The sequence below is a fragment of the Strix uralensis genome, chromosome 16, assembly GCF_047716275.1.
Source record: "Strix uralensis isolate ZFMK-TIS-50842 chromosome 16, bStrUra1, whole genome shotgun sequence".
Lineage (NCBI taxonomy): Eukaryota > Metazoa > Chordata > Aves > Strigiformes > Strigidae > Strix > Strix uralensis.
The window spans coordinates 6,806,488-6,830,877 of NC_133987.1; the positions used below are offsets into that span (position 1 = coordinate 6,806,488).

At 53.1% G+C, this 24,390-nt stretch overlaps 1 protein-coding gene across 9 annotated transcripts in view; it reads right to left on the minus strand.

Moving 5' to 3' along the window:
* MPRIP (myosin phosphatase Rho interacting protein) overlaps window positions 1-24,390 on the minus strand; it is an 88,625-nt gene that overhangs the window by 9,695 nt on the left and 54,540 nt on the right. For 4 of the 9 annotated variants that reach the window (XM_074886178.1, XM_074886175.1, XM_074886174.1 and 1 more), the window contains 14 exons: window positions 23,562-23,630; window positions 23,252-23,341; window positions 22,686-22,795; window positions 21,698-21,736; window positions 17,690-18,275; window positions 16,646-16,762; window positions 9,755-13,621; window positions 6,717-6,864; window positions 6,046-6,163; window positions 5,168-5,327; window positions 4,344-4,463; window positions 3,789-3,875; window positions 2,946-3,108; window positions 2,446-2,531 (listed from right to left, as the gene is read on the minus strand). In XM_074886178.1, the coding sequence (XP_074742279.1) occupies window positions 2,446-2,531; window positions 2,946-3,108; window positions 3,789-3,875; window positions 4,344-4,463; window positions 5,168-5,327; window positions 6,046-6,163; window positions 6,717-6,864; window positions 9,755-13,621; window positions 16,646-16,762; window positions 17,690-18,275; window positions 21,698-21,736; window positions 22,686-22,795; window positions 23,252-23,341; window positions 23,562-23,630 (5,760 nt within the window). Of the gene's footprint in view, window positions 1-1,199; window positions 1,266-2,445; window positions 2,532-2,945; window positions 3,109-3,788; window positions 3,876-4,343; window positions 4,464-5,167; window positions 5,328-6,045; window positions 6,164-6,716; window positions 6,865-9,754; window positions 13,622-16,645; window positions 16,763-17,689; window positions 18,276-21,697; window positions 21,737-22,685; window positions 22,796-23,251; window positions 23,342-23,561; window positions 23,631-24,390 lie in introns of all 9 variants that reach the window. The other 5 variants (XM_074886177.1, XM_074886176.1, XM_074886181.1 and 2 more) reach the window with 5 other exon arrangements.

Here is a 24,390-nt window from a genome sequence, read left to right on the forward strand (position 1 = left end):
TGCTTTCCTTTCAACGGGCAGCAAAGTCTCTTGGGATGCGAGTCTCTGAGCACACACTTCCTAAAGGAAGTTTACTTTGGGCCTCTTTAAACGGGCAGCAACCCAGGCATTCCAGTTTGTACATCTGATTTCTCATTAGATGGAAGGAGACAACACAAACCATTAAGACTATTCTGTCTGATGGTACAAATTCCAGCAAGCTGACCCCTTAGGCAGTCTCACAACCCATCTGAGTTGCCGATGAGGGGAGCCTGATGAAGGGAGACTTATGTAGGATGAAATCTGCGATAAAGGGATCCTCCTGGGGTTCTCCAGCCACCTCTCTGCCACCACACTGAGGAGCTCCCCTCTTTTCTCTAACCTCCCTCTGTAGGTACTCTAACCTCAGCCTTTACCGTGGGTCAGTAAATTAACTATTGCTCCAGTTATTGGAGACATCTGGGTCATTAGGATTGGCCTCGTTTCCCATCAGCTCCCTCCTTTTGCTGGATGAGCTCAGAAGCCTCAGGCCAGCGTGTGGGATGGAGGCACAGCACCAAGGGATGGAGAGCAGCGGGGTGGACACTGGGGAGCTGGAGGAAGCCTGGAGAGCAGGAGGAGGAGGTTACTGGGCAAGGAGGACTCTTTTGTTGGATCAACCTGAAGAAGCAGCAATTCTAGGTAAAGGTAATTTAGGACACCCGCTCTGCAGCTGAGACAGAGACCATTTTACATGTTACAGGCCTTTGTGGGAAATGCATTTATAGCTGTCACTGACCCACTCCTCTGCCTGGCTAACAGCAAGACAACTATTTTTCCTACAAGACCTGGATGTCGCTGAAGTTTAGTCTGAGGCATGCAGAGTCATTCAAGCATGCACACTCAGCATCCCGCACTCCCAACACAGCAAACGTGCCCCACTGTGTCCAAATCCTCTCCGTGCTGGTTAGCTGTGTTGGCGAGGGTGGGAGGAGCAGGAAGACGAGAAAGCCATATTCCCCAGGGAAGAGCCAGCGAGACTGAATGTCACATGGATCTCGGGTCCGCTGACTTCTCCCCTCCCCTTCCCCCTCCCTCAGTGAAATAATTAGCCGTAAATAAACCAGTCAGTCATTAAGAGAAGAAGGGTTCTCATTTGCCATGAAGGTGTGAGCAGTGCATGCAAAAGTGGGCCGCTCCAGGGGGCAGCTGCGTCGCTTGGTGGGTGCCGGTTTGTTTACCTACGTGGCAGGGAACCTGGACTCGGGTTCATTTCAGTTATCCCATGAGACCTGCTCAATAACGGACTGTTGAAGGAAAAAGCAAAATAAAGAAAAGAAAACAAAACAAAAACAAGAAGCTCATAAATCCTAAGTGCATTGGCATTCACGCAGCCCCAGCCCCCCCGCCCCGGCAGCGATGCGAGCAGGCAGCGCGCCCAGGCAGAGCCCATGCTTGCTCTCCTCTCCTCCTTCTCCCACCAAGCAACACACGCCGGGGTCCACACCGTGAGTGGTCTGAGTTGAAGTGGTGAAGGGAAACCCAACACCAGACCTGACCCAGCAGGTCTGGGCTGCCCCTGAAACGCGCAGAGGTGCTCTCTGTGTTTACTCGGTGCAGTGCAGACACCCCAAGCTCGGGTGGTGACTGTTTCCCCAGCATGGGCACCGAGCTGGAAGCCTTTTGCCTGCCCGGCTTCTTGCTCTGCCCAAGGTCCCAACCACTTCAAACATCAGCATGAGATACCAGGTATCCCACTGGTGAGAGGCAAAGCAGGTTTTGCCCATGCTGATCTTCCTTCCAACTGACCTATGTTTAACGGTGACTTCTGAGCAGATTTATTTGCCCTTTTTATCCCCGTGGTCTCACAGGAACAGCCGGTGTGTAACATGATGTAACTCTGGCTGTCAGCAGGCCAAGCAGGCGGGCTTGGCACAGCACCACTGGCCTTTGGGACCAACAGCAAGTACAGAATGGCCAGAGAACCACAGGGCCATCTGTGCCATGTTAACACAGAAGCAAAGTGTGTGTTAAATACCCCCAGGACCAAGGCATCGTCATTCCACATAAAGACCAAAAATCTTACAGTGATGAACACTAAAACCTAGAATGATGTGCACATTTCCGCCTAAATTTCAACTGAAAACAGGGAGCAAATACTGGGAGAGTCCTCCTGTGAAAGACCAAAGAAGAGGGTGAACTTCATTCTTTTTTTTTCAAGCGGGGAGCAGCTTCACACCTCGATCTCAGCAGGGTCAGGAGCATGTGTGCCCTGCCGGGCATCGCAGGGGGAGTGGGCTCTGCCTGCCTGCACAGCCAGACATTTTGCAGTCAAAAGCTCGCTCTTCTTCCCAGTGCCATCCAGACTAGCACTAGTGACTGGGAAATTCTCAGTTTTCTTCCCCTACCTATTTCTTCCCACCTGGGACCCCCACTGGAGAGTAACGCTGGGCATTCCCATACATGGGGCAGGAGATCTGAGCTCACCTTTGACCTGATATTCCTTAGTTGCCGGCTAACACTGGATCTGTCTTTCTTCAAGAAATCAGGGTTACTTTTTGATTTCATAATATCTGGGAAGAAGCAAAAGAAACGGTGTTAGTGTGGTGCCCACTGCTTTCCTGCAAGGAGCAGGGCTGGGGTTCTCCTGCCCTCCCAAGTGCCCCCATGAGCCCAACTCAAGCAGCACTGCCCTAAGGGCAGAGGGGATTCTGGGGGGGTCTCTGCCCCCCTGCACCGCATGTAGCACGAGGTTTACCCAGTGCAAAATGCCAGAAGGCTTTCAAAGCCCATCAGCTTCCCATCTGCGGGCCAGAAGGGCAGCTCCAGCAAGACTGTTTGCAAGGAGCAGAGGTGGGAAGCAGCATGAAACAGCAAAAAAGCACCACGCGAAGCCCTACACTCGGACCTGTGACTGCACAAGGGCTTGTATGCCAGGTTACACGTGTTAGCTCATGGTTTTTTAGAGCTGCTGGAGGAGGACTGACCATATCCCGATACAGTGGTGTTCACAGGGGATTTCTCTCCCTGAGCTTCTGTGGCTGCTTTCAGCTGCTCTTTCAACCTGCTGATATCACAGTCTGCCTTGGCCTTCACAATGCTCAGCTCCGTGTAGATGTCTTTGTACTTGTCGCTGGCGTATTTCTTATCCTGGCAAAGGAACAAGAACAACCCAGTGGAGTCAGACAGAGAGCTGGAGCCGAGGGGTTTGTGAGTGCGCTGAAGAGGAGCTTGGCAAATGCTGACGGAAGAAGAACCGACAGTGGGGAGAAATGCTCAGCTGGGGCAACGCACACAGCTCACACACATTCTTGAAGCTGCATCTAACAGCAATACAGAACTCGAGACAGGCAGAAAGCTGTGAGCCCAGCGGCGAGCATACAGCACTGCCTGTGCATGCAGCCCCTTTGTTACAGGATTACCCTTCTGTGGCTTTTAATTTTAGCAAAGACACAGAATTCAAGCAGAATTCCCAGAAACGGCCTTGGCAAAGAGGCTGTCCAGAACAAACCAGATCCAATGCTGGGAGGCTGGGCAGATCTCTAAGACTGATTATTTTTGCCATTTAAATTTGCTCTGATGTGACAGGAAATGGGGAAAAAACACTGAAGGGGATGTTTTCCCAGTCTCCCTTGTGGGGGTAAGTCCTAAGCTGATATGGTCGTGGAGTTCTTTACTGATGACACCACAATGGGTATTCACTTCCATTCAGGGGAAAAATTAAATATTGTTTCAGATCTGGGTGTAAGTGAGCTGAAATCTAAGAACACACACACACAGGAGCAGAGCACAGCCCGTAGGAGGATTTGCAGAAACATCCCTGGCATTACCCTCAGTGCTGTCTGCAGCTCATCTTTGAGGGAGCTGATCTCCTGCTTCAGGTACTGGATTTCTGATTCTTTGACCCGCAGCAGGACCTGTGGGAACAAAAGCAGCACATGGTCACACCCGAGCAGGCGCAACGTGATCCTGAGATGTTCACGCGCTGTGCCCGGTGACAACCGAGCCAGGGCTGGAGGCTCAGCCCCATGCCGGCTCCACGCCAGCACCACAAAGCTGCTGGTTCACGCACGAAAATTACTCCTGGGTGTCTTGGGAACTTGCCCAAGCTTGCACCGCTCGGTTTCTGTCCCCAATGCTTTGTGTGGACTGGATCCTAGGGGACAAGCAGGGGCTGGAGAAGGAAGAACAGGTGTCTGGCTCAACATGGTGAGAAGATGAGGACTCTAAAAGCTCCTGGCCCCACTGCACCCCACGATGCTCGGTGCTGACCAGCCGTGCAGACCCGATGCATGGAAGGAGGGTAGGATGGCTGTGCCATGCTCCTGGGGGCCCACGGGCACTTGTACCCACCAACGCTGCCCCTTCGGCACGGCAGAGCTCACCTCCAGCTCGTAGGCGTCCTTGCCCTGCGTGAGAGGCGATCCAGCAGCCTCTCCCCCGCCCTCTCCGGTCAGCAGGGTCCGCAATCGCGTGATCTCCGCAGCCAGGCGGTTATTCAGCTCCTGGGAAGAGGGAGAGCTGTTGTGGGAAGGGGGAGCGTGGCCACAGCTCGGTACAGAGCCCACCGTGCTGCCTGTCGGGCTGTTGGCCCGTCACCCCCCCCCGCTTCACAGAATTGTCTAGGTTGGGAAAGACCTTGAAAATCATCCAGTCCAACCATCAACCTAACACTGACCGTTCCCAACTACACCAGATCCCTAAGCGCTACGTCGACACTACTCTTGAACACCTCCAGGGATGGGGACTCCACCACCTCCCTGGGCAGCCCATTCCAACACCTAACAACCCGTTCTGTAAAGAAATACTTCCTAATATCCAGTCTAAACCTTCCCTGGCGCAGCTTGAGGCCATTCCCTCTTGTCCTATCGCTTATTACTTGGTTAAAGAGACTCATCCCCCCTCTCTGCACCCTCCTTTCAGGGAGTTGTAGAGGGCGATGAGGTCTCCCCTCAGCCTCCTCTTCTCCAGACTAAACCCCCCCAGTTCCCTCAGCCGCTCCCCATCAGACCTGTGCTCCAGACCCTGCACCAGCTCTGTTGCCCTTCTCTGGCCACGCTCGAGTCATTCAATGGCCTTTTTGGAGTGAGGGGCCCAAAACCGAGGGGCGGCCTCACCAGTGCCGAGTCCAGGGGTAAGATCCCTTCCCTGTCCCTGCTGGCCATGCTATTTCCCCTTGCCCACCCTGGCACATGGCAGGGACCCTCACCTGGTTGTGGGCGTTGAGCTCCTGGTTTTCCCGCTGGCACTGGCGGAGGGCCTGCCTCTCAGCCTCCAGCGCCTGCGCCAGGTGGGCGTTCTCCAAACACTTCTGCGAATACTGCTCTGAAAGCACCTCCAGCTCCCGCTGCACCGACTGCAGCTCCTCCCTGGTGAAACACGCGACGGGTAGTGCTCTCCCCGCACACACCCACCCGTGCCCACGCTTCCTCCAGCGCCCTGGGACAACCCAACAGGGATCTAAGCACTGAGGAGGAGGACTTGCATACTCCCTTTGGGAAAAACCTCAAGCCTAGAGCAAGCCAGCCCTTCCCTCTCCTGGCAGAGCGGTGCTTGGGCACCAAAGGGGATGGGAGGTCTTTCTCTAGGAGGTTAGATGGCCAGCCTTCCTCAGGTTTCTGAAAACTGAGCTGAGATCTATCAAGTTTGCTCTGGGCAGTTGGGATTGGGTGTATTTGCACTCCTACGCACCTTACATAGATGCATCAAGGTTCGTAAAGCTGCCTGGCTGTTTTGCTTGACTCCCACATGAGGACAGCCTTGCCACAAAAAGCTAAGTGCTTTCTCCTCTCCTGGTTATGTTTGGTTGAGCAATCCTCCCATTGCAGCTGTGTGAAAAGCAGCACTGTGTCTGCACATCTGCTGCTTCTGGTGACCACAAAACAGCTGAATTTGAGTAGTGTGGGGACATTGACCTGGAGCCTGAAAGATTACAGGCAACCAGGAGCCTCCAACGGGCGCAGCTGGGTTGGGATCAAGAGGTCCCTGCGATGACAGGTCTGTCCCTAATTCACCACCGAAATCAAAGGGGAGAAAGGGGTCTCTCTGTGAGACACAGCAACAGATGAAGGACAACGATGGTCTTACAGGTATTGCCTTCGGAGGGCCTCGATGTCGGCATTGACGCTGCTGATCTGGGAGCGCTGGGACTTCTCCAGCTCTCGCTCCAGCTCCTCCCGGTGTGCGTTCTTCATGGCTTCGATGGCTGCGTGGGACGGCACAGCGTTAGCACCCAGCACCGCTCTGCCCGAGGGCAGGTTTATTTGGAGGTTTTTGTGGTTTGTTTTAAAGGAACAAGAAACGAGTCATCCCAGCGAGCCCCCCACTGCTTTGCAGCCCCTTCGCTCTGTGGCCCTGGCTGCGAAGTGGCAAAGGGGCATTGCAAAGCCCAAACAATTGTCCAATTCACATGTTGTTTCCTATGCTTTAAAACTCCCTGGGGCACGGAAGAATCAATTCAATGTGTAATCAGCAATAAATTAACCACAGGAATGACTAAACGCCCTTCTGAGATGGAAGAGAAAATGGATCAGACCCCGTTACAGCCAAGCATAGGGATACCAAGCCTGGAGAAGGACCAGATGGACCTCCATCCAAAAAGTCTTTCCCACCAGCCCCTTCTCATCTCCCTGTGATCCCCACCCAGCCCTCATCCCATCTCATGATCTGCTCCTCTATACTGGAGCAAACACCATCCCCGTGTCCCCATCAACACGGAGCTGCCTCACTGCGGGGGACCCTCTGGCGTGTCCCTGTACCTGAAATGGTGGCAGCCGTTTCCTCTGCCAGCAGGCGGTCCTTCTCCTCCCGCAGCTTCTCCAGCTCCCGCTGGTGCTGCCGCTGCAGGTCCTCAATTTTCTTCTGGTGTGTCTCTTCCATGGCTGCAAAGCCCCTTTCACATGTTGCCTGCAAAAGGGATGAGGGGAAGAAGGGGTTGGCCCAGGAGCGCAGGGCCAGTGTCACAGTGGTGGTGGGCCCGCCCAGAGCCACACGCCAGCAGGTAGGTTGGCACGGAAGTTCCATCATGGGGATCTTCTCCCTCCCCAACCACGGAGGAGCCGGCCAGGGATGGACCTTGCAAGGTCAGGGCTTGTTCTGTCACCTCGACCCCTGACAGCTCCAGTGAAAGGGAAGGACAGGGTAGGTCTGGGGTCAGACCCAACTGGGGAATGCAAATACATGTTAAAAACAACCAAAAAAAGGCCTACTGTGCCCCTTCTGCTCTTTTTTGCGATGCCTGACTTTATGCGGCCACCTCTGGGATGGAAAACAAATGACTCGTGACAGCAACAGGACCTTGATTCCCAACCAAGTATCGCTTCAAATGCTGCACGGGCTATTATTTGCTAATTGAATTACTAGGAGTGAACTTCGGCCAGGACATGGGAGCAGCATTCTGGGGACTCAGGAGTCACCAGCCATGAAATCCTGAATTCCAGCCCACTCCTGCCCCAGACACAGACCCCGCTCCTGCCCTTGCAGGCAGATAAATAAAAAAGCCTGTTTCCCGTTCAGCCACCAGCCCGGCCACCCCACCAAGTGCATCAAGATCCCGGACGGACACACGGCTGCAGGACAGAGGCAGGACAGCAAAGCCACAGGCAGGCTGGAGCCACAACCTAGGAAGGGGCACGCACCGGGGATGCAGTGCAAGAGCCCCACTGGACAGCTGGGGCAACGCTGATGCCAAGCACTGCACTGGGCTTTTCTCCCTCTCAATGTTACAGGCTGGCTTTGTTTCCTGATTTCAGTGGATTTCTTCTTGAATCACACTCGTGTTTTCCAGGGGAAGCACGAACTGTCACCTAGGGAGCCACTGGGACTCCATGGGAAATTTAAGGGGGACAAATTCACTACCCCAGTGACAAAAGTGCTCACGACAGTCTAACAACCACTGACCTACGCTCTTCAGCATCATTTCATTGTCTAATGCTCTGTAACCTGTGCCACTCTCATTCTCAATTTTCAGCTCTGGTGCTTTTTTTTTCCTCCAAGTTTTAATTCGGAGGCATTCTTCACTTTCTCGGCCTTGTGTTTTTTTTGAAACTCATAACTCAGTGCCAGAACCTGTCTGGACTTGGCTGACTACGGAGTGGCACGAAGCAGCTTTGCAGGATTCATTACACCTCTAATGGTGGAGGAAAATGGTGAACGCTCCTCCATAGGTCTGGATGTAGATTCAGTATTTAATGTATTGTAAATGCATTGCTATAAATCCAGGACATTTGCACACATACAAAACAGTATCTTGTGTTACTGATGCTACATTCTCCATCAGGTTCAGCAGAGAAGAATCAACCACATTTAAACCGCTAAATTGGACAGGTCTGCAATTCCTTGGTCAGCTTTCTAACCAAGGGAAGCTTCTATTTCGCTGTCTGTCCCTCTGCTTCCTACAAAGCGCACAGACAGGCCACTTCGCCCTGCTCTCCTCCCGGACCCCTCTGCCCAGAAGATGCTGCTTGCCTTACCACCAGGCAAACTGCAAGTTTTGGCAGGGTGAAGTTGAAAACACAGGTGGGAGCTCAGGTTCATTGCTTGCTGTTATTTTTCAGCCTCTATTTTGGTTCTGGCCTTTTTGCTTCTTCCAAAGCAAGAACATCCCCCGGTACAGGCGATCCTGTTTGGTGTCTGTCTCGCAGGACAAGGCGTTACCCATCCTGCTGACCTGAGCAGGGGTTCAGGAAGGGCTTTTCCTTCCTAAGGGTTGAGATGGAGGAGACAGATAGCATTCAGTGAATACCACTCCGATCTCCCCAGCAGTTCTCCCTCCCCTGAACACCCGATTCAGCTCTCATGGGCTGCAGCAGAACTACTGCTCTCCCCAGGCTAAAACCAGCTTTGGGTTGGAGCTGAGCCACGCTTTATCCCCAGCCCAAATGTGCGCTGAGGATCTCGTGGCTGGAAGCAAGTTCTCCCACATTTTTGCCAACTGCTCCGTGAAAGTCTCGCCGGCCTGGCCTTTGCGCGCAGGCTGCATCGCTGCCCACTCAACCTGGAAGCCTCCCTTGGTGCTGCTGAGAGTCCTCTACTGCCCTAAACCCACTTCCTAACTGGAAATTCTCTCCGATCAAAAGCAAAACACAAAGCCCAAGAGGTTTTTTTACCATCTCAGGCTAGTTTCACAGACTGTCTGACTGGTGGAGCAATCTGAATGATGGCGTTTCATTGCTAGTGGGTTTTTCTGCACCTAGCCTGGGTTTCCCATAACTGTGCACTCTTTGTTGTGTAAAGAATCGCTGGTGTGCAACATCAGGGTGGGTCTCCTCGCAGCCTCGTGCAGAGCTTTGCTTTGCTACGGAATTTGGCATCTGTTTGCAGCTACTTTCTCCAGGAACGTACATTTTGAGAGCATTAAGTTTCCATTCCATCCTACGTTTTTGAGGGCAGCAGAGACAGACTAGAGATTTGATCAGACTGGGAAAGACAGAGTTGAGGAATGCTTTTAAAGGGAAGTCACGAACAAAATGTACACCTCAGGTGGAAGGGGAAACACTTCATATTGAAGGAGAGCGTGACGTTATCAAGCTACTTTGAAACTCTCCCTCCCTCTACACGCAGAGACTGTCTCCAATAATCAACCCCCCCAGCCCTCAGCAATGCATTTAGAATACCCCAGCATGGACAAAAGGAAAACGCCATGCTTTACAGAGGCCTTTCTAACAATTTGGGGCTTGCTTCGGCATGCTGGCTTTTTCAGGGGACACCCCTCAGTTCGGCAAGCAAAGCCCGGGACCAAATGCACCCTCCCATACACTCAGCAGCGGAAAGCGTAAAGCGTTAAACGTATCAAGACCTTTAAGTTTTCAAAGTCTTTCTGGTATTTTTCCCTCAAGGTGGAAGCGTTCCCCTCCAGATGCTTGTTCTCCAGCTCGTCCCTCATGACGTTCATCTGGGCCTCCAGCTCCTGGATTCGTTCCCTCAGGCCATGCATGGAGTCCAGGTCACCGCCGGGGCCCTGCCCGGTGCCACCCACCTCATCGGCCACCCAGGCGTCCCCACCACCTGGGCCCACCGTGGGGGACGCCTCCGGGTGCTGCCTCTGGTACTCGTCCAGGGTCTCCTGCAGGCGCTGCAGGTTCTGGCTGTAGTGCTCCTGCAGCGCCTGCAGCTCCTCGCCGTGGATGACCTGCAGCTCCTTGATCTTGGCCTGGAACTTGTCCTCCAGCATTTGCATCTGCTCCAGGTGATACCGCTCCATGTTCTGCTTGTCACGGACAATGGCATCCAGCTGGTTGAGGCCCTCTGTCCTCTCAGCCTTCAGAGCATCCTCTGTCCTATTTAGCTGCTCTATCACATTTCGAATCTCCTCCTCATACCGTCCCTGTAACTCACTCAAACTCTTGCTGTGTTTATGCTCTTCTTCCTCCAAGAGCCTTTGCTGACTGTCAAGCTGGGACACCTTGGCTTTGAGATCGGCGTTCTCCCTTTCAAGCATGGCGATCACCTCGCTGTACTCACCCTGCTGCTTTCTGAGCAAGTCCTCGTACTCGTCCCGAAGAAGAGAGACCGTCTTCACGCGCTCTTGGCAGAGCGCGTCCATGCTCTGTAAGGACTCCTTGTAGGACTTCATCTCTCTCTCGTACTCCAGTTGGACTTTGCAAGCGGCGTAACAAACCTGAGCCTGAACAATTGCATCGTGGACTAACAAAGAGGAATACCGTTCAAGGTCTCCCATGCATGAATGATAAGAAAGACTCTGAGATATCTTCAGGAGCTTCTGACAGTCTCTCATTGCCTCCTCAGGAGGCAGAGAGAGTAAGGCAACAGATATCTCCTTCAGAACATTTGATTTGTCCTTTAGTTGTTGGGCAAGATCTTCCTGAATGGAAACAAGAGCTTCACTACTACGGTCGGGCAGGTTGCCGGTCTCCTCCACCTTGGCTAATTCCTGACACGGCACCATTTGGAGACGGCTCCCGTCCCAGGAGATTTGGGTTCTTTCTGAAGCATCTTTCTGAATTTCAAGAGCTTCAGAAATCTGGTGCATAACTCTGTCAAAATCAGGAGTCCTGTACGCTTTGATGATCTCCTCCAACATGCATTTATGCTGCTGGAGAGCTGTTTTGGTATTATGGAGGTCTTCTTCGATTGTTTTTAATCTCCGATGAAAAGATTCTCTCATTTTCTGTGCAACAAACCCAAGTTCTGCCTTGATCAAAGTAGCATCTGCTACAGCACTTAGAAAACATGGAGAAAAGCCCAAACCTGTTGTTTCTGTTTTGCCCTCGGCTTCCCCTTCTCTGGTGCTCAAGTGCACTCTCAGCTCCTCCACCTGGCTCCAGAACTCCCCTTCCAGCAGCAGCTTCTTAGATAGGACGCTGGCCAAGTCCACTGCTGTATGAGAAACATTTGCTGGCTCCAACAAAACCACCTCAGCCGTTCCCTGGATCTCTCTCAGAAGCCAAGATATCTCAGAGCTTGCATTTTTCAAAGACTCCGCTATATGGTTGATGAGAGAGGCCTCAAATGCCACTCTCTCAGAAAGCCATCTCAGCTGGCTGGCGTCAAACATTTCCGCTCGCTGCTCCTTGGAGACGTGCTCCTCTTCTCCCAAAAAACCTCCTTCTGGAGCGGGGCTTTCCGCGATAAGGCTTTCACTCTGCTGATACTCCGATGGGACTGGCGCCCCTCTCAAGGCTTGGATTGCATTTGATAAGGTTGTTTCCATGCTGGACAGAGTAACAAGGAACAAATCACCCTCTTTTTCCTTTTCTGATTTGGGCAAAGATCTTAGCTGCTCTCTACATTTCTCTAAGCAAGTCAGCGCTTGATCATTTTTCATTTGGAAACCTCCCAGCTCGCTAACATGATTTTCTATGAGCTTGAACTTTTCCTGCCTCTCACTCTCCAGCTGTGAGATCAAAGCACTGACTTGGGATAAGCTGGTCTGAAGTTGTTCCCGCAGCTGAGACTCTGTGCTGGCCCACTGATGGTGGAGGGCGATGAGTGTCTCCTGATTATGGCCATGTTGGCTTTCGAGCTTCATTGTTACATCTTTGAGTTTCTCCTCTGTAATATAAAGTTTGGTTTCCAGGGAATGGATGATTGAGAGATAGGTCTCAGAGTCACTTGTCCCCGATGACGGGTAACCAAGAGCCGGCTCTGATGACATGCTTTCTTCAGACAGCGACCTGTCTTGGCTCGTGTCTGAAGAGGTACTGCTTGTCCAGTTTTTCTCTGATCCGTCTGGATGGATGTATTTTTGGCACTGGATGCTTGAGAAACGGATTCTTTGCCTCTTGGCCCCCATGATTCCTACATCAGGCTTTGCTAAGGCTTTCTGAACCAACTCTTGGTCCTGGAGCTCTACACTTTTGGATGGGGAGCCGAATTCCTCTGCTTGCCTCTGGCTGGTCTCAAGAACCTCATCCTCCTCCTCCTTCAGTGCATAAGTCAGAGCTGGGAGGACATCCTGAGTTTGCAGAGGCTGCCCTAGTTGGGATGGGTTACTTTCATCAGCCTCGAGACTGGGGCCAAGGTCTTCTGCCTCCTCAGCACATGGACCTGTGCCTACACTAGCTAATTTCTTTAAAGCCTCCTCCTTGGCCTTTAGCTTTACTTTAGTCTCCTCTAAACTGCTATCTAAAGCAACCATTTTAACCAAAGCCTCACTGAGATCTTGGTCCTTCTTTTCCACAATTCTCAAGTGCATTTCCTTAACATGTCTCAACTCTTCTTCTTTTTCTTTCAGCACCTTCTGCACACCCTGGAACTGATCCGACACCTCCTCAAACGATTGCTCCAGATTGTGGTAGTTGGTCTCTTCCATTTTCAACTTTGCTTGCAGCTTTGCAACTTCATTATCCGACTCGGCAACCTGATTCATGAGCTCCTGGAACCGACATTTGATCTGATCTCTCTCTCTTTCGAGCTCCTTGATGTGCTCTGCGAGTTTCTGGATGCTGGCCTCCTTCATCACCAGCTGCTCCTCCAGCTGGTGGACAAGCTCGCTGCCTTCAAACTTTGCACTGAGTTTCTCCTTCTGCAGAATCTCCATTTGCTGCTCGCTATTTTGCAGCTGGTTCTCGTACTCGTTGGCCTTATCCTCCACCTCCTTCAGACTCCGTATTAAAACCTGCTTTTCCCTCTCGCAGCTCTCCAGCAAAGCCTCATAATTCTTCTGCAGCTTCTCCTCCATGAGGATCCGCGTTTGCTCGCTAGCGTTCAGCTGCCTGCTCAGGTCCGCGATCCTGTCTTGGAGCCGCTGCACCTCCTTCTGATGGTCCCTCTGCAAAGCCTGCTGCATCTCCAGGTCCCGCAGCTCCTGGGTCTTCTCCAGGAGCAGAGCCTCTGCGCTCTTCAGCTTCTGCTCGCTGGCCTTCAGCTGGGAGCTGAGCGTGGCCTCACCATGCTGCCACTCCTCCAGCTGCTCTTTGGCTTTCTCTTTTTCACTCCTCAGGTCGCTCTTGAGCTTGGCCAGGGTCTGCTCCTTGATGGAGAGCTCGGCCGCTGCGTTACTGAGCCTCGCCTGCAGGCTCTGAATCTCAGCTTCGTGGTGCCGGATCACGTCCTTGGCCTCAGCGTAGCTGCGCTTCAGCGACTGAATCTGCTGATTGATCAGCTCTTGACGCTGGCATTGGGCTTCCAGCTCGCTTTGGAGGTCTTGGTTGACTTTGTGGAGCCTCTGCCAGGCACCTGATGGCGAGGCGGCCACCTCGGTCTTAAAAAAATTGATTAAATACTAGATTAGTAACACTCTTGGCTCTCCCTTCTGAGTGTCACACCTCTGGCCAGGCAGGCCATGGAAAAGCTCCTCACAGCGATTTGGCTGCTACCCACATGCTCCAATTGAGATGATTTGTTCTTGGCACAATTTTTTTTTGTTTGTTTTAACCAACTCTTTTTTTTTTGTTTTTTTTTTGTTTGTTTGTTTTTTTGTTTTTAATGAGCGACAACTGCTTTCCAGTAACAGAAAACACGGACCACAACATCAAAACAGCTGTACAGTAACAGGCTAAAAGGAAAAAAAAAACCCAAACAAAATCAAATAGAACCAAAAAACAATGAAAAAGAAACACCAGCAGTAAAACAGAGACGGACAGACGAGAGAAAAACAGGAAGGGTGAGAAGGAGAAGGGGATGGGAACAGGTCGAGAAGAAAGGAACTGCTTTCTTAGCATTCATTCGTTTTGTTGTGAAACAAAAAGTGCACAGTTCAGGTCACACAGTCCTACCGACCAAAAGCAACAATAGAAAGTGAGGCGACAGCAAATGACATCACATCCCACCCAAACGCAGGGAGACAGGACAGCCGGCGTGGTGATGTCATTTCTGTGACTGCCCAACAGGACTTAGTGGCTGCTCATCACATTAAAGAGATGTTGTTATGCTAAAGTTTAAGACTAAGGAGGATCTAATTTCTCTACCTGCAAAAAAAACCAACAAAGGACAAAATAAAAAGCCCGACAAGTGAAGGGAGGGAAAAGGTGTGATGAGAATGTAAAATAAAAGAAACCAACCTTTATGAGATTCAAACCAAAGCAATGTAGCATGCAAAGAGAAAACTCACAGAGAGAGTCATGCAAAAGGCGACAGAAATTATGTATCTTTAAAAAAAAATACACAGACAGGAAGAGGCAAGAGAAGCACAGCGTTAAGCCTAGGAATTTGGCCTGCCTTGCTGTACTCTGGTTGCTGATAAGGAAAGCCCACAGATGTGACACTCAGTTATGTTAAGTTACATTTCATGCTTTACACCAAAAAACATGCAAGAACATCCGCCCGGGACAGGTTAGTACGTGATCCCTCCCACCCGCCGCCACTGGAGCTGGGGGACGTCTCCGGTCCCTTTGCAAGGAGCAGGAGCCTCCACCGTTTCTCCCAGTAGGGTTCAAAGTCGGGGGGCCCCGTCCCGAGGAAGCTCAGAGCGAAAGAGGGGTTACATGAGGCCAGAGAGGCTTCGGTGCACGGCACATGCATCGGGGGTGGTCTCTCAGCGGATGCCTTACGGAACGTGCAGAATCTTTTATGTCAGGGCAGTGCTTGGGGGTCTGCACGGGGCTGGTCGTGCTGCCAAGGAGGGGTTGGTGCCCCCCTGGGCAGCTCAGGAGGGGCAGGCTGGCAGCAGTCAGGGTCCTCCATTGTCCCTCCCCAGAGGTAATGTAGGAATCTCTCCAGAATTAGGCATGATGGAAGCGGGGGACACATGAAATTCAGAGGGTTTGTCCAAACAAATGCTGTGATGTTTGCCTGCAGTCTGGGGCTGCAGAAACCCCTCCCCAGTGACTCCACTCCCTCCACCCCAGCAGGGTTTGGTGGGGTTACTCCCTTCTGCAACAAGACTTTAATCCTTCTGTTCCCAGGGAAACATGAGGGAAATCCCCAAAAGAATCAGACTGGAGCAAGCAAAAGCCTCCAAACCTTCCAAAAACCCTCTCCAATTTCTAGGTCAAAGTTTGGGTCACTTCTCACTGCAGCGATGATGTGCCCTTCTGCAGACTTCCCCTCTTGCCCCCCCCTCCCCACATTGAGGCGCTACAGCCAACTTCAACACGGCCGATCTGACAGTGGACTCAGCATCCAGCTTTTAGCTCCATTCCCTGATTTTTCCAGGCAAAGGAAGGTCGGATGCCTTTGCCCCAGGGAAGTGGGAGTTGGTTACTCCTCCAACACTGCCAAGTGAAAATGGAACTCCTCCAAGCGAGCACTGTCAGCTCAGGGACTCCAGAAATAAAGGCATTAATAACTCTCCAAGGAAATCACCAGCAAGGAAGGCAAGATGCCCCCCTACCTGGGCTGGCTCCACTGCCTGTGCAACTTCTTCAGGGGAAATTTGTCCCGTGAGAAATAAGGACGCAAGGTTCAGCGTCGACACCGGGTTTGCTGCCACGAAGCGCAGCATGTGGCCATGCACAGCCACTTCAATCCAGAGCCAGTTTGGCCAAGTAGATTTGAGCAGGTCAAAATGCTGCTCCTGCACAAAACGGGACTACGGACCCATGAGAGCAGCCAGAAGCTGTCCTGCAGGCGTCACGGCTCCTCCGGGTACAGACGCTCCCAGAGGAAGGGCTGGAAAAAGTCCACTTTGTTTGGAGGAGGGGAGGGAAGACTTCCCAAGAGACTCTCCTGTCTCTTTTGTCAGAACCTCCAAAACACACTTCCAGGCTTTGCTGAGGAAAGGCATCTTGTAACAGAAGAAACCACCAAAATGACCCAAGACAACAGGTTGTCCCTGTTGCAAATCCCACTCTGGCTGCGGGGAATGGGCCCAGGAGATACACCCCTGCGTGTGCTGTGTTTGGCCGTGTAACCGCCACACAAACTTCCCGGCCAGGAGCAACTGCTGGGCTACAAGATGCTGAGAAAGCTTTATGTGCACTCCACTGCCTGAGGGGGGTATTTGGAGCACAGAAAGGGGGAAACAGCTGTTGCATAGGCAAACACAGTATACGATGGATCAGAGGTAGACTTTGGGGAGGTCCCATATGTCTACTGTGGCTGTGTTTTGTTTTCCCTTGGGGATGCTAGTAGGTAATGCCATCTTCTGTCTACTGCATCCCAGATCAGAGGGTTTTTTAAGCAGATGATCCTGGTAAGGCTACAGAATTAGCAATATTTGCAAGAAGGTCCCAGCACATCCCTGCGTCAACCAGGATGTCCCCACGAACACCCTGGACTGAAGCCCACCAGGGTCCCCCTCGGGCACAGAGGAAGATGGATTTCTCTCTCCTCCCTGCTCTCCTACCTGCAACACGTAGCCCTCGCGGGCACTCTGCTCCCGGCCCAGTGCCACTTTCAGCTGGTCCTGCAGGTGCCGGTTCTGCTCCAGGAGCTCCAGGGCCTCCTTCTGCTTCTGCTCCAGCTGGAGGGACACGAACAGAGACAGCATCCAGGGAGTGGGCAGGGGGTCGGCTATAAGGAGCAAGTGGCTCGGAGGGGACGTAGAAAAGAATGAACGGGGCTTTTGATGGCACTGCTGCTTTGATCTGCTCTGGGATCTGGATTTCATTTTGCCAGGCAAAATCCCTCCCCCCTGAAAGAACTAAGTTAGGCATTAGTTTAATTCGTAGAGCTCACTGCAGCAAAGGATGAACGGCACCAGCTCGTGCCAGGCGTGACCCTGGCAAATCCCAGCCCGGTTCAGATCGGTGATACTCCTGGTTACTCCACGCCTGCACCCCTTTCATTCCTGCTAATACACCTTAATCCCAACTAACAATAACCTTTGCTAGCCCAGGCATGGATTTCTTCCAAGTGAGCTGAGTCTCCTCCTTTCTTTCCCTAAAATCATAAGATTGTTTGATGTAGGCTCCACAAAAAAGGAACCTTTGTGGTGTGTGCTACAACTCAAGCCAGTTTATAGTTTTGTAGACATAACTGCAGACACAAACCTCCACAGCTGCAGAGCCACACAGAATTATGAGCTTGAATTTAAGAGTCTGGTTGATACATATCAATCGTACCCACCTCATCAGAGGCAGGCTGGCTAACAACCAACAGAAGTGTAGCCTGTGTTAAATGTGAGGGGGGTAATGAAATACCACCCTTGCAGGAACAGCCCTTTCTGCAGCTGTGGGAACATGAAAGCTGCCGGCAGAGCCATACAGGAACAGACACGGATCTGTGCCCTGCCAGCTTCCCCAGGGACCCTACAGCATCCCCACTCATTGCTATTACAAAGTAGGAATAAATGCAGCTTTTTAAAGCCTTGCTCAGGCTTCCTACAGTTCCTGCAGTGGCCTGAAGGCCATTTCAGCAGGCAGCCTGCACCCCACGCACCCCGCTTTACCTCCTTCTCCAGCAGCGTGGTCAAGTGTTGCTTCGTCAGCCCCTCATCCCGGTCCTCGGCATGGGCGAGGTGCAGGGGCGCGATGGGGATCTGCTTCTCCTCCCTCAGCGGGGTGGTCTCCACCTGGTGCCAGCGCTGCTCAATCTCCACGTGGACGTTCTGCGGTTTGATGTCCGTCGGGACGGGCAGGATCCGGTCCACCTCCATCCTTAGAGCCTCTTCCGACCCTGCCCCGTCCACGGCATCGATCATCTCGAAGCGTTTGCGCCGCTCCTCCCGCCGCCGGGCCCGCTCCCGCTCCAGCTCTCCCGGGTCAGCCTCGGCGGCACCGGCGTCCCTGGAGAAGGCGGCAGAGCCACTCTTGGAGGAGTCTGCAGCGTTTGCACGTTCCTGGGCCAGGGCTTGCTGGATGGGGCGAAATTCAGCCCAGTCAAAGGTCTTGGAACGTCCTTCTCGCCGGCGCTCCCGGGCACGGCTCCGCTTCTGCTCTGGGTCCAGCTCAGCCTGCTCCGCATCCAGCTTCTCGCTCGGCTTTGGACCAGTCTCGAAGGAAGAGCTTGTTTTGCTTTTCTCTTCTGGCAGGGAGCTGTGAGGACAGAAAGATGGTGAAGAAAAGCATCAGTGGGTGCTCAAGATGGCCAGGCACTCCCACACATGCCTCGAAGAGCCGGGTGGAAAGGGGCTGCTGGAAGCCCAAGCCAATGCCATGTGGGTGCCCCTGGCCCCTCCATCTCCCATCACCTCTCGGGCACAGGAGACGCCCCTGCCCTTCCCCGGAATTGCGCTGGTGTGCAAAGCCTTGGTGCAAGCGGTCCCGGCTGCTCCTGGGCACCCCCCGGCCCCTGGAGAGAGCGGCCGATCCCGACCTCACTCCTTCTCGGCAGCCGCCCCAGGGCCGGCAACCACGACCCAGCAGCAGCCCGCAGCCGAGGCAGCGACCCCGAACCATCCTGCCAGACGGGGAAGAGGCTTCGAAAGCTCCTCCGGCACCCTCCGGCTGGCTCGCCGCCCGCCTCCCCGGCTGCGGGGCTCCATGCACACACGCCGGTCGACGCAGCCAATAGTCACGTGCTTGCGGGGAGGATGCCACCAGTCCACCAAAGTCAGTCTGGCTTCAGAGCTGTGGGGCGGAGAAGCACAGAGCAGCTCCCAGAGGTCTTGGGTAACAGGGGGAAGGTTTTCCACAAGCTTGGCAAAGTCGGGGTATTAATGGATCGAAAACTTCTCCGTGCCACTATCTGCACTGAAGGCACAGACCTTCCCTGGGCAGCCACCCCGGCACGAGGGCTGCACGCCGTATGTGCAGTTGTCGGTGCAGCAAGGAGAGCAAGAGTTATTCAACACACTGTGGAAGTCACTGAAAATGCTGATTTCTCAAGCAAGGAATGATTTTTAGTGCTGAGTTAGAGGGTGGTGGGTTGAGAGGGGAGACATACTCATCAAGCAGGGAAAGTTAACAGGGGAAGGCAATACTGTTTCCAACCTACGGATAATCCATAATGCAGTATTAGCTTATTAAATGTAGACATGCCAGCCTTGTAACATGCAGATCAAAATTAAAAAAGAAAATAGCAGTATGCTACGTTTGCAGAGGGAGCAGCAGGTATTTGCTGAACCCTCTTTGCTATCAGGAGCCCCCGAGATGCCTCCCGAGGCACAGCCCTGGTGCTCTGGCTGACTCCAGGCTCCCCCTGCTTCCAGTTCAACCACAGCATCCCCCCAGGCTCCAGACTCCAGTGCAGCCTCCTCAGGCTTTCCAGAAGGGCGCAGTGGGAAGAGCTGGAAAGCAGCTCCCCGGGCCCTTCGCTGCAGGCGAACCACCACTAATGGGGCTCTGACCTCCCCGGGACCGCATGCACCGAGACTGCCGGGACCGGGAGGGAGCAGCAGCAGCACGGCTTCTCCTCCCGCCTTGGTAACACACCCCAGCTCCCGCAGCCAACAACCTCGTGTATGTGCATACGCCCAAAATAAAGAATGGAGCAGAAGAGATGACTCTGCATGGGTCCGGGGCTAGTATCTTCCGATGCACTTTCATCCACGATCAAACCACAGGCTCAGTAGAGCTGGGTTTCAAGAAACTCTGGCAGTTACAGGCTAAAACCAGCTCGGAGATAATCCCTTCTTCAGTTCTGTCACCTGCAGCTAATAAAATAAACCCAAAAGGCACCACGATGAAACCTCCTCGCTCCTCAACCATTAGAAGATATTGCAAGACTCCAAAGCCAGGCACTCAATCTGGAGTCAGTTAGTGATTACAGCTGCATTTTAAATAAGTAAAGTAGGAATGAGAAGGAGTCTTAAAATGGAGAAGAGTGCTAGGAAGAAAGGGGGTTCTGGGCCCCTTGGATGTTGTTGAGAGACAGAAATTATGTTGCTCTAAATACCACGGGGAAGAATCCCGGCATTTCTAGAGGTGACATCTCTCATGAGTTCATTTCTCCTCTGCTGCTTTCCAAAGGGCATGGGATGTGTGTCAGGGAGCGGAGGGACGGCCGCTGGGAACTGAGTTAAGAGACTCAGAAGACTGACCCGAAGTTTCTTGTTTCATCACTTGCAAGTGCCCCATGGCTATTAATTCTGCTCAAACATTTCACATCGCCTCCATCCCAGACAAATTAATTCACATCACATGGGAGGGGGGGGGGTGTGTCTTTGCCTCGCAATGGTATTTATAGGTCAAAACAGAAAAAGTGGGGTTTTTTTTAATACGGGTGGCTGTGGGAGCGGTGCAAGCTGTGAGCCGAGCATGCTGCTGCAGCGTGCAAGGAGCACATGAAGGCTGCAGGGAACTGGGGGGGCACTGGGGGACTCAGCCTCACCGGGGCTGGGAGCTGAACAAGGACCCAGTGCCGAAGTGGCCACCTTCTTTCTTGTGGGTATTTTATATCTGCACGGTCATCGTTAGCAAAGTGCATTTAGTGTCTCTGGAGACTGCAGGGCACTGCTAAGGGCAGGGAGCAGTGCAGCATCTGCCCCCCCTGTGCTGGGTGCTGACACACGCAGCAATATAAACTGTAATTAGGACTTGAGTAACCAAGAAAATGCATTTGGCTCAGTGGAGACATGGCAGCAGGTTAATGAGAGACACGGCAGAAGGCTGCAGGAGTGTGCAGAGTTGGACAGGCCCCGGGGACGGGACAAACACCACTGCCTCCCAGCACAGCCCAGCATCCGGAAACATCCCTCTTGCACCCCGGCTGTGCCGTGCAGACGTTTGCCACCTCTCCATCACGAGCCTTTGGCAGTCTGTCCTTCAGCTTTCCAGCAGCCCTGCTCACAAGCCGCTCCCCGGGTGTGGATGTTAATGACGTGCCCGAAGCCAGGTGGGATGGGCTGGGATACCCCGCGCCGTGGCAAAGGGCTTGCGAGCAGGGGCCCTGCTGCAGGCACAGCGCAGCCCCTCAGCTCACAGCAACAACTTCTCAGCAACGTGACTAACCCACGCCAGGCTCTACCCCATCCAAAACCAGCTCGGTGGAAAACGACTGAAGTGCACCTGTAATTCTCTCTTCCCCAGCTCAGGATTGAGATTCACGATTTATTTATGCAGCGTAACAAGTTACTGCCCAACTGGTACCTGCGCTTGGACCCTCTCATGAGGGTAAGCCAAGTCAAACCACTTTGTGTGGGCTTGGAGCAGATGCAAAGACAGTGAGCACAGGATTACCGTGCTGCAGTAACCTCTTAGGCTACAAATATTTCTGGCTCTTTAAAAGCAGAGAAGTCCCCTCAAATTTCCTTGGTCTTCATGTTCATATCTAGTCACATCGGAAGATACCAGTGTGGGCAAATCAAGTGTCAAGACCAGGTTGCTTCTTCCCTTCTCTCTGGCTTTTATTTAAAGAAAAAAAAAAAAAAAGGAGGGAAAAAAAAAAGAAAAGAAAGAAAAATAAATGGAAACTGCAGGACTTCCCATCCGAGGTGCAGAAAAGGAGGAGCATGCAGTGAATCACGAGATATACAAACCACAAAACGTTAATACAGGAGAGAACACAGTTTTCCAACCTGGGCTTCAGCACGGATAGTTTCAAAGAGAAGTTTTTCCTGGGATTGCATGGAAATCAAACATACACAGGAGTGAGGAGAGAGGCGGTTTCCCCGAGACCCCCGCGAGATCCACCAGAGCTCGGGCAGGGCTGGGAAATGGTGGCCGAGTGCCAAGCGGGATGGGGAAGGAGAGGCTGGAACATCTCCAGGTCAACAGCACCAGGTGCCAAGAGCCATTCCACCAACGCGGGGACAAACCTGGCAAAAACCTGCTCGTTGCAGCTACGGTAAGGACAGGAGACGGAGTTAATGGTGCGGCCGTGTCCAGGAAGCCTGTAAGAGGTGGCCCGTAGGAGTGTGGCTGGCGCGGTTAGCTGTGAGGAGGTCAAACACCCTTTACCCGCAGCCGCAAGCGCTCACAGAAGGTACTCTGTGAAGCTGGGGGGTCCCTTCCTCTGGCACTGACGGCAGGAGGAGACGCGAGCATTACTAACGCGTAAGGGGAATGAGCTGCGGCAGCTATCTGGAAGATCAAAAGAGGAGGGAAGACGATTTGCTGGCTGGAGTTTAAAATATATCACAGCCAAACAGCTTCTAAATTGAACCCTGGGCTCGTGCTGCCGTGACCCGCGGAGGGGATGGGCAGCTCGTGCTGAACAGTAGCCAGAGGAAAGGGGGAACCCAGCACAACTGAATCCAAGTGGTTTCACAATACCTGGTGGGAATCCAGAGGAGCCTTGAGATAGGAACAGTATTTCATATTCCTATGCACAAATTAAAGCCACATTTTCAACCCTCTTTGAAATCTGCACGTGTAAGAGTAACTCAGCATATCAGTATCCCCACAAAGTGTATCCAAATTAAGCCCAGAGAGAGGGACGTGACAAAGAGCCGCAGCTTCCAGGAATGGACAGGCTCAGAAAGAGGAAAGAAAGGAGACAGGGGAAGAGTTTCTCCTGCACAGCAAATCAGACAACTGCAAGGGCTGCTAAACTCCCCTCTTTACCTTGTTACATCGGGAGCAGTCGTGGGGCGAACGTGCTTCATGATGGTCTGGATCCAGTTGCGGCGAATGCCCGACGTCATGGCGGAGAGGGTGAACTCCCCTTCCTTCGTCTAGGGAGAGAGGAGGCCCAGCTCTGAGCAGCTGATTGCACCCACCAGCACCTTCCCACCCGCAATACCACCCTGCACCCAGCCCTGAGAACCCAGCACTGGGCCACGGCTCGCCGGCCACACGGAGATCTCACCCAGCCCCTCCACCCCGCAGCATGTTCATGGTGGGAATTAGCATTTCTCAGCAATCAGGCTGGTTTTGTTGTAGCTGAGACCCTAAGGCTGAGACAAAACCTTCCCCTTCCCCCTCCATTTTTTGTGAACCAAAAAAAATGGCTCTTAAACCCAAGGCCACAGTTCTAAGGAGCACTGTGGGGGATGCCAGGTGGCCTCTCTTAGGTGTCTGGGGGGATGTTTCCCTTGCCGTGGATGAGCATCCCCAACAGTGGCACAGCATGAGCAGCCCCACCAGCCATCCTGAAGCCAGACTCCTCCTCCTCCCCGCGTTTTCCTTACGTGGATCTGGAAGCCGTAGTTTCGCTGAACTGGGTACTCAGTAACATCGTAGCACGTGGATAAATCGATTTCTCCATCCAGGTCAGCTGCCTGGAAAGGGAAGAGGTAAAATAAGTCAGAATGTTTTGCAACCCCAAAGCATGGTGGGTCGCAGGGAGGCATGCAGCAGGTCCTCAAGAAGCACAAAGCCCTGAAGAGCGATGCCCCAGGACTTTGCTGGCATTTGGGGAAACAACCTGCCCAGGGTCAGAGTTTGGGAGCACCTGGGGCTCCCCTGGGTGGGTTGAACACCGCTGGGGAAGACACTTACCTCCTCCGCCACTGAATCCCGGTAGTATCGCAGGCTCTGGTCAGTCAGCACAAACCAGTGTTTCTTCCACTAGGAAACAACCAAGATGGGGTAGTTACAATCCTGCTTCGTCCCACCAGCAGAGCCCGGGCACCTCGTCACAGGTCACCAGCAGAGATGCCCCGCAGGGAGGCCGCTCCAGCCTCTCCCCTCCCAGCTCTGCACCCAGCTTCACCGAGAGGCTCTCCCGTGGGGAACGGGAGACCCAAACAGGCAGCAATGCAAGGGACACCGTGATGGTTTGCACCACCAGGACCCCAATTTCCCCAGCGCTGCCGCACCGCATTCATGTATCATTCGTGTTTTATCTGCAGAACCTAGAAACTGAGCTGGAGCCTATTCCTGGCCGTTGCTGTATACAAATACGCCTTCTGCATGCTCCCAGTGAGGCACAGGCTTACCCCAGGCAGGTTTCAGTTAATAAAGCACTTGCTCCAGCAGCTAATTCCCCCTCCAGCTGCCTACAGACATGCCCTCTGCGCCAGGGCCCAACACACCAGCGCATACCCGCAGCAGAGCCCAGGCCATGGCACTCACAGCTGTGGGCGAGTCGCCCTCGTTTTCCCTCCATGGGCTGAGTGGGAAGGAAGGAAATCCAGGGAAGGGGTGGTTTGCAAACAGCCAGGGCATCAGTGCCCATCTCTAAGGCTCCGAGAGAGCAGCACATCCCACATCTCTCCGGGAATGGACAGGAGGAAAGCAGCAGCAGCTGCTTCCCTCAGTGCCAGCTCAGAGGCATTTATTTATTTCTTGGCCTTGCCATTTCCCCGGCGCTCAGGAGACCTTATCT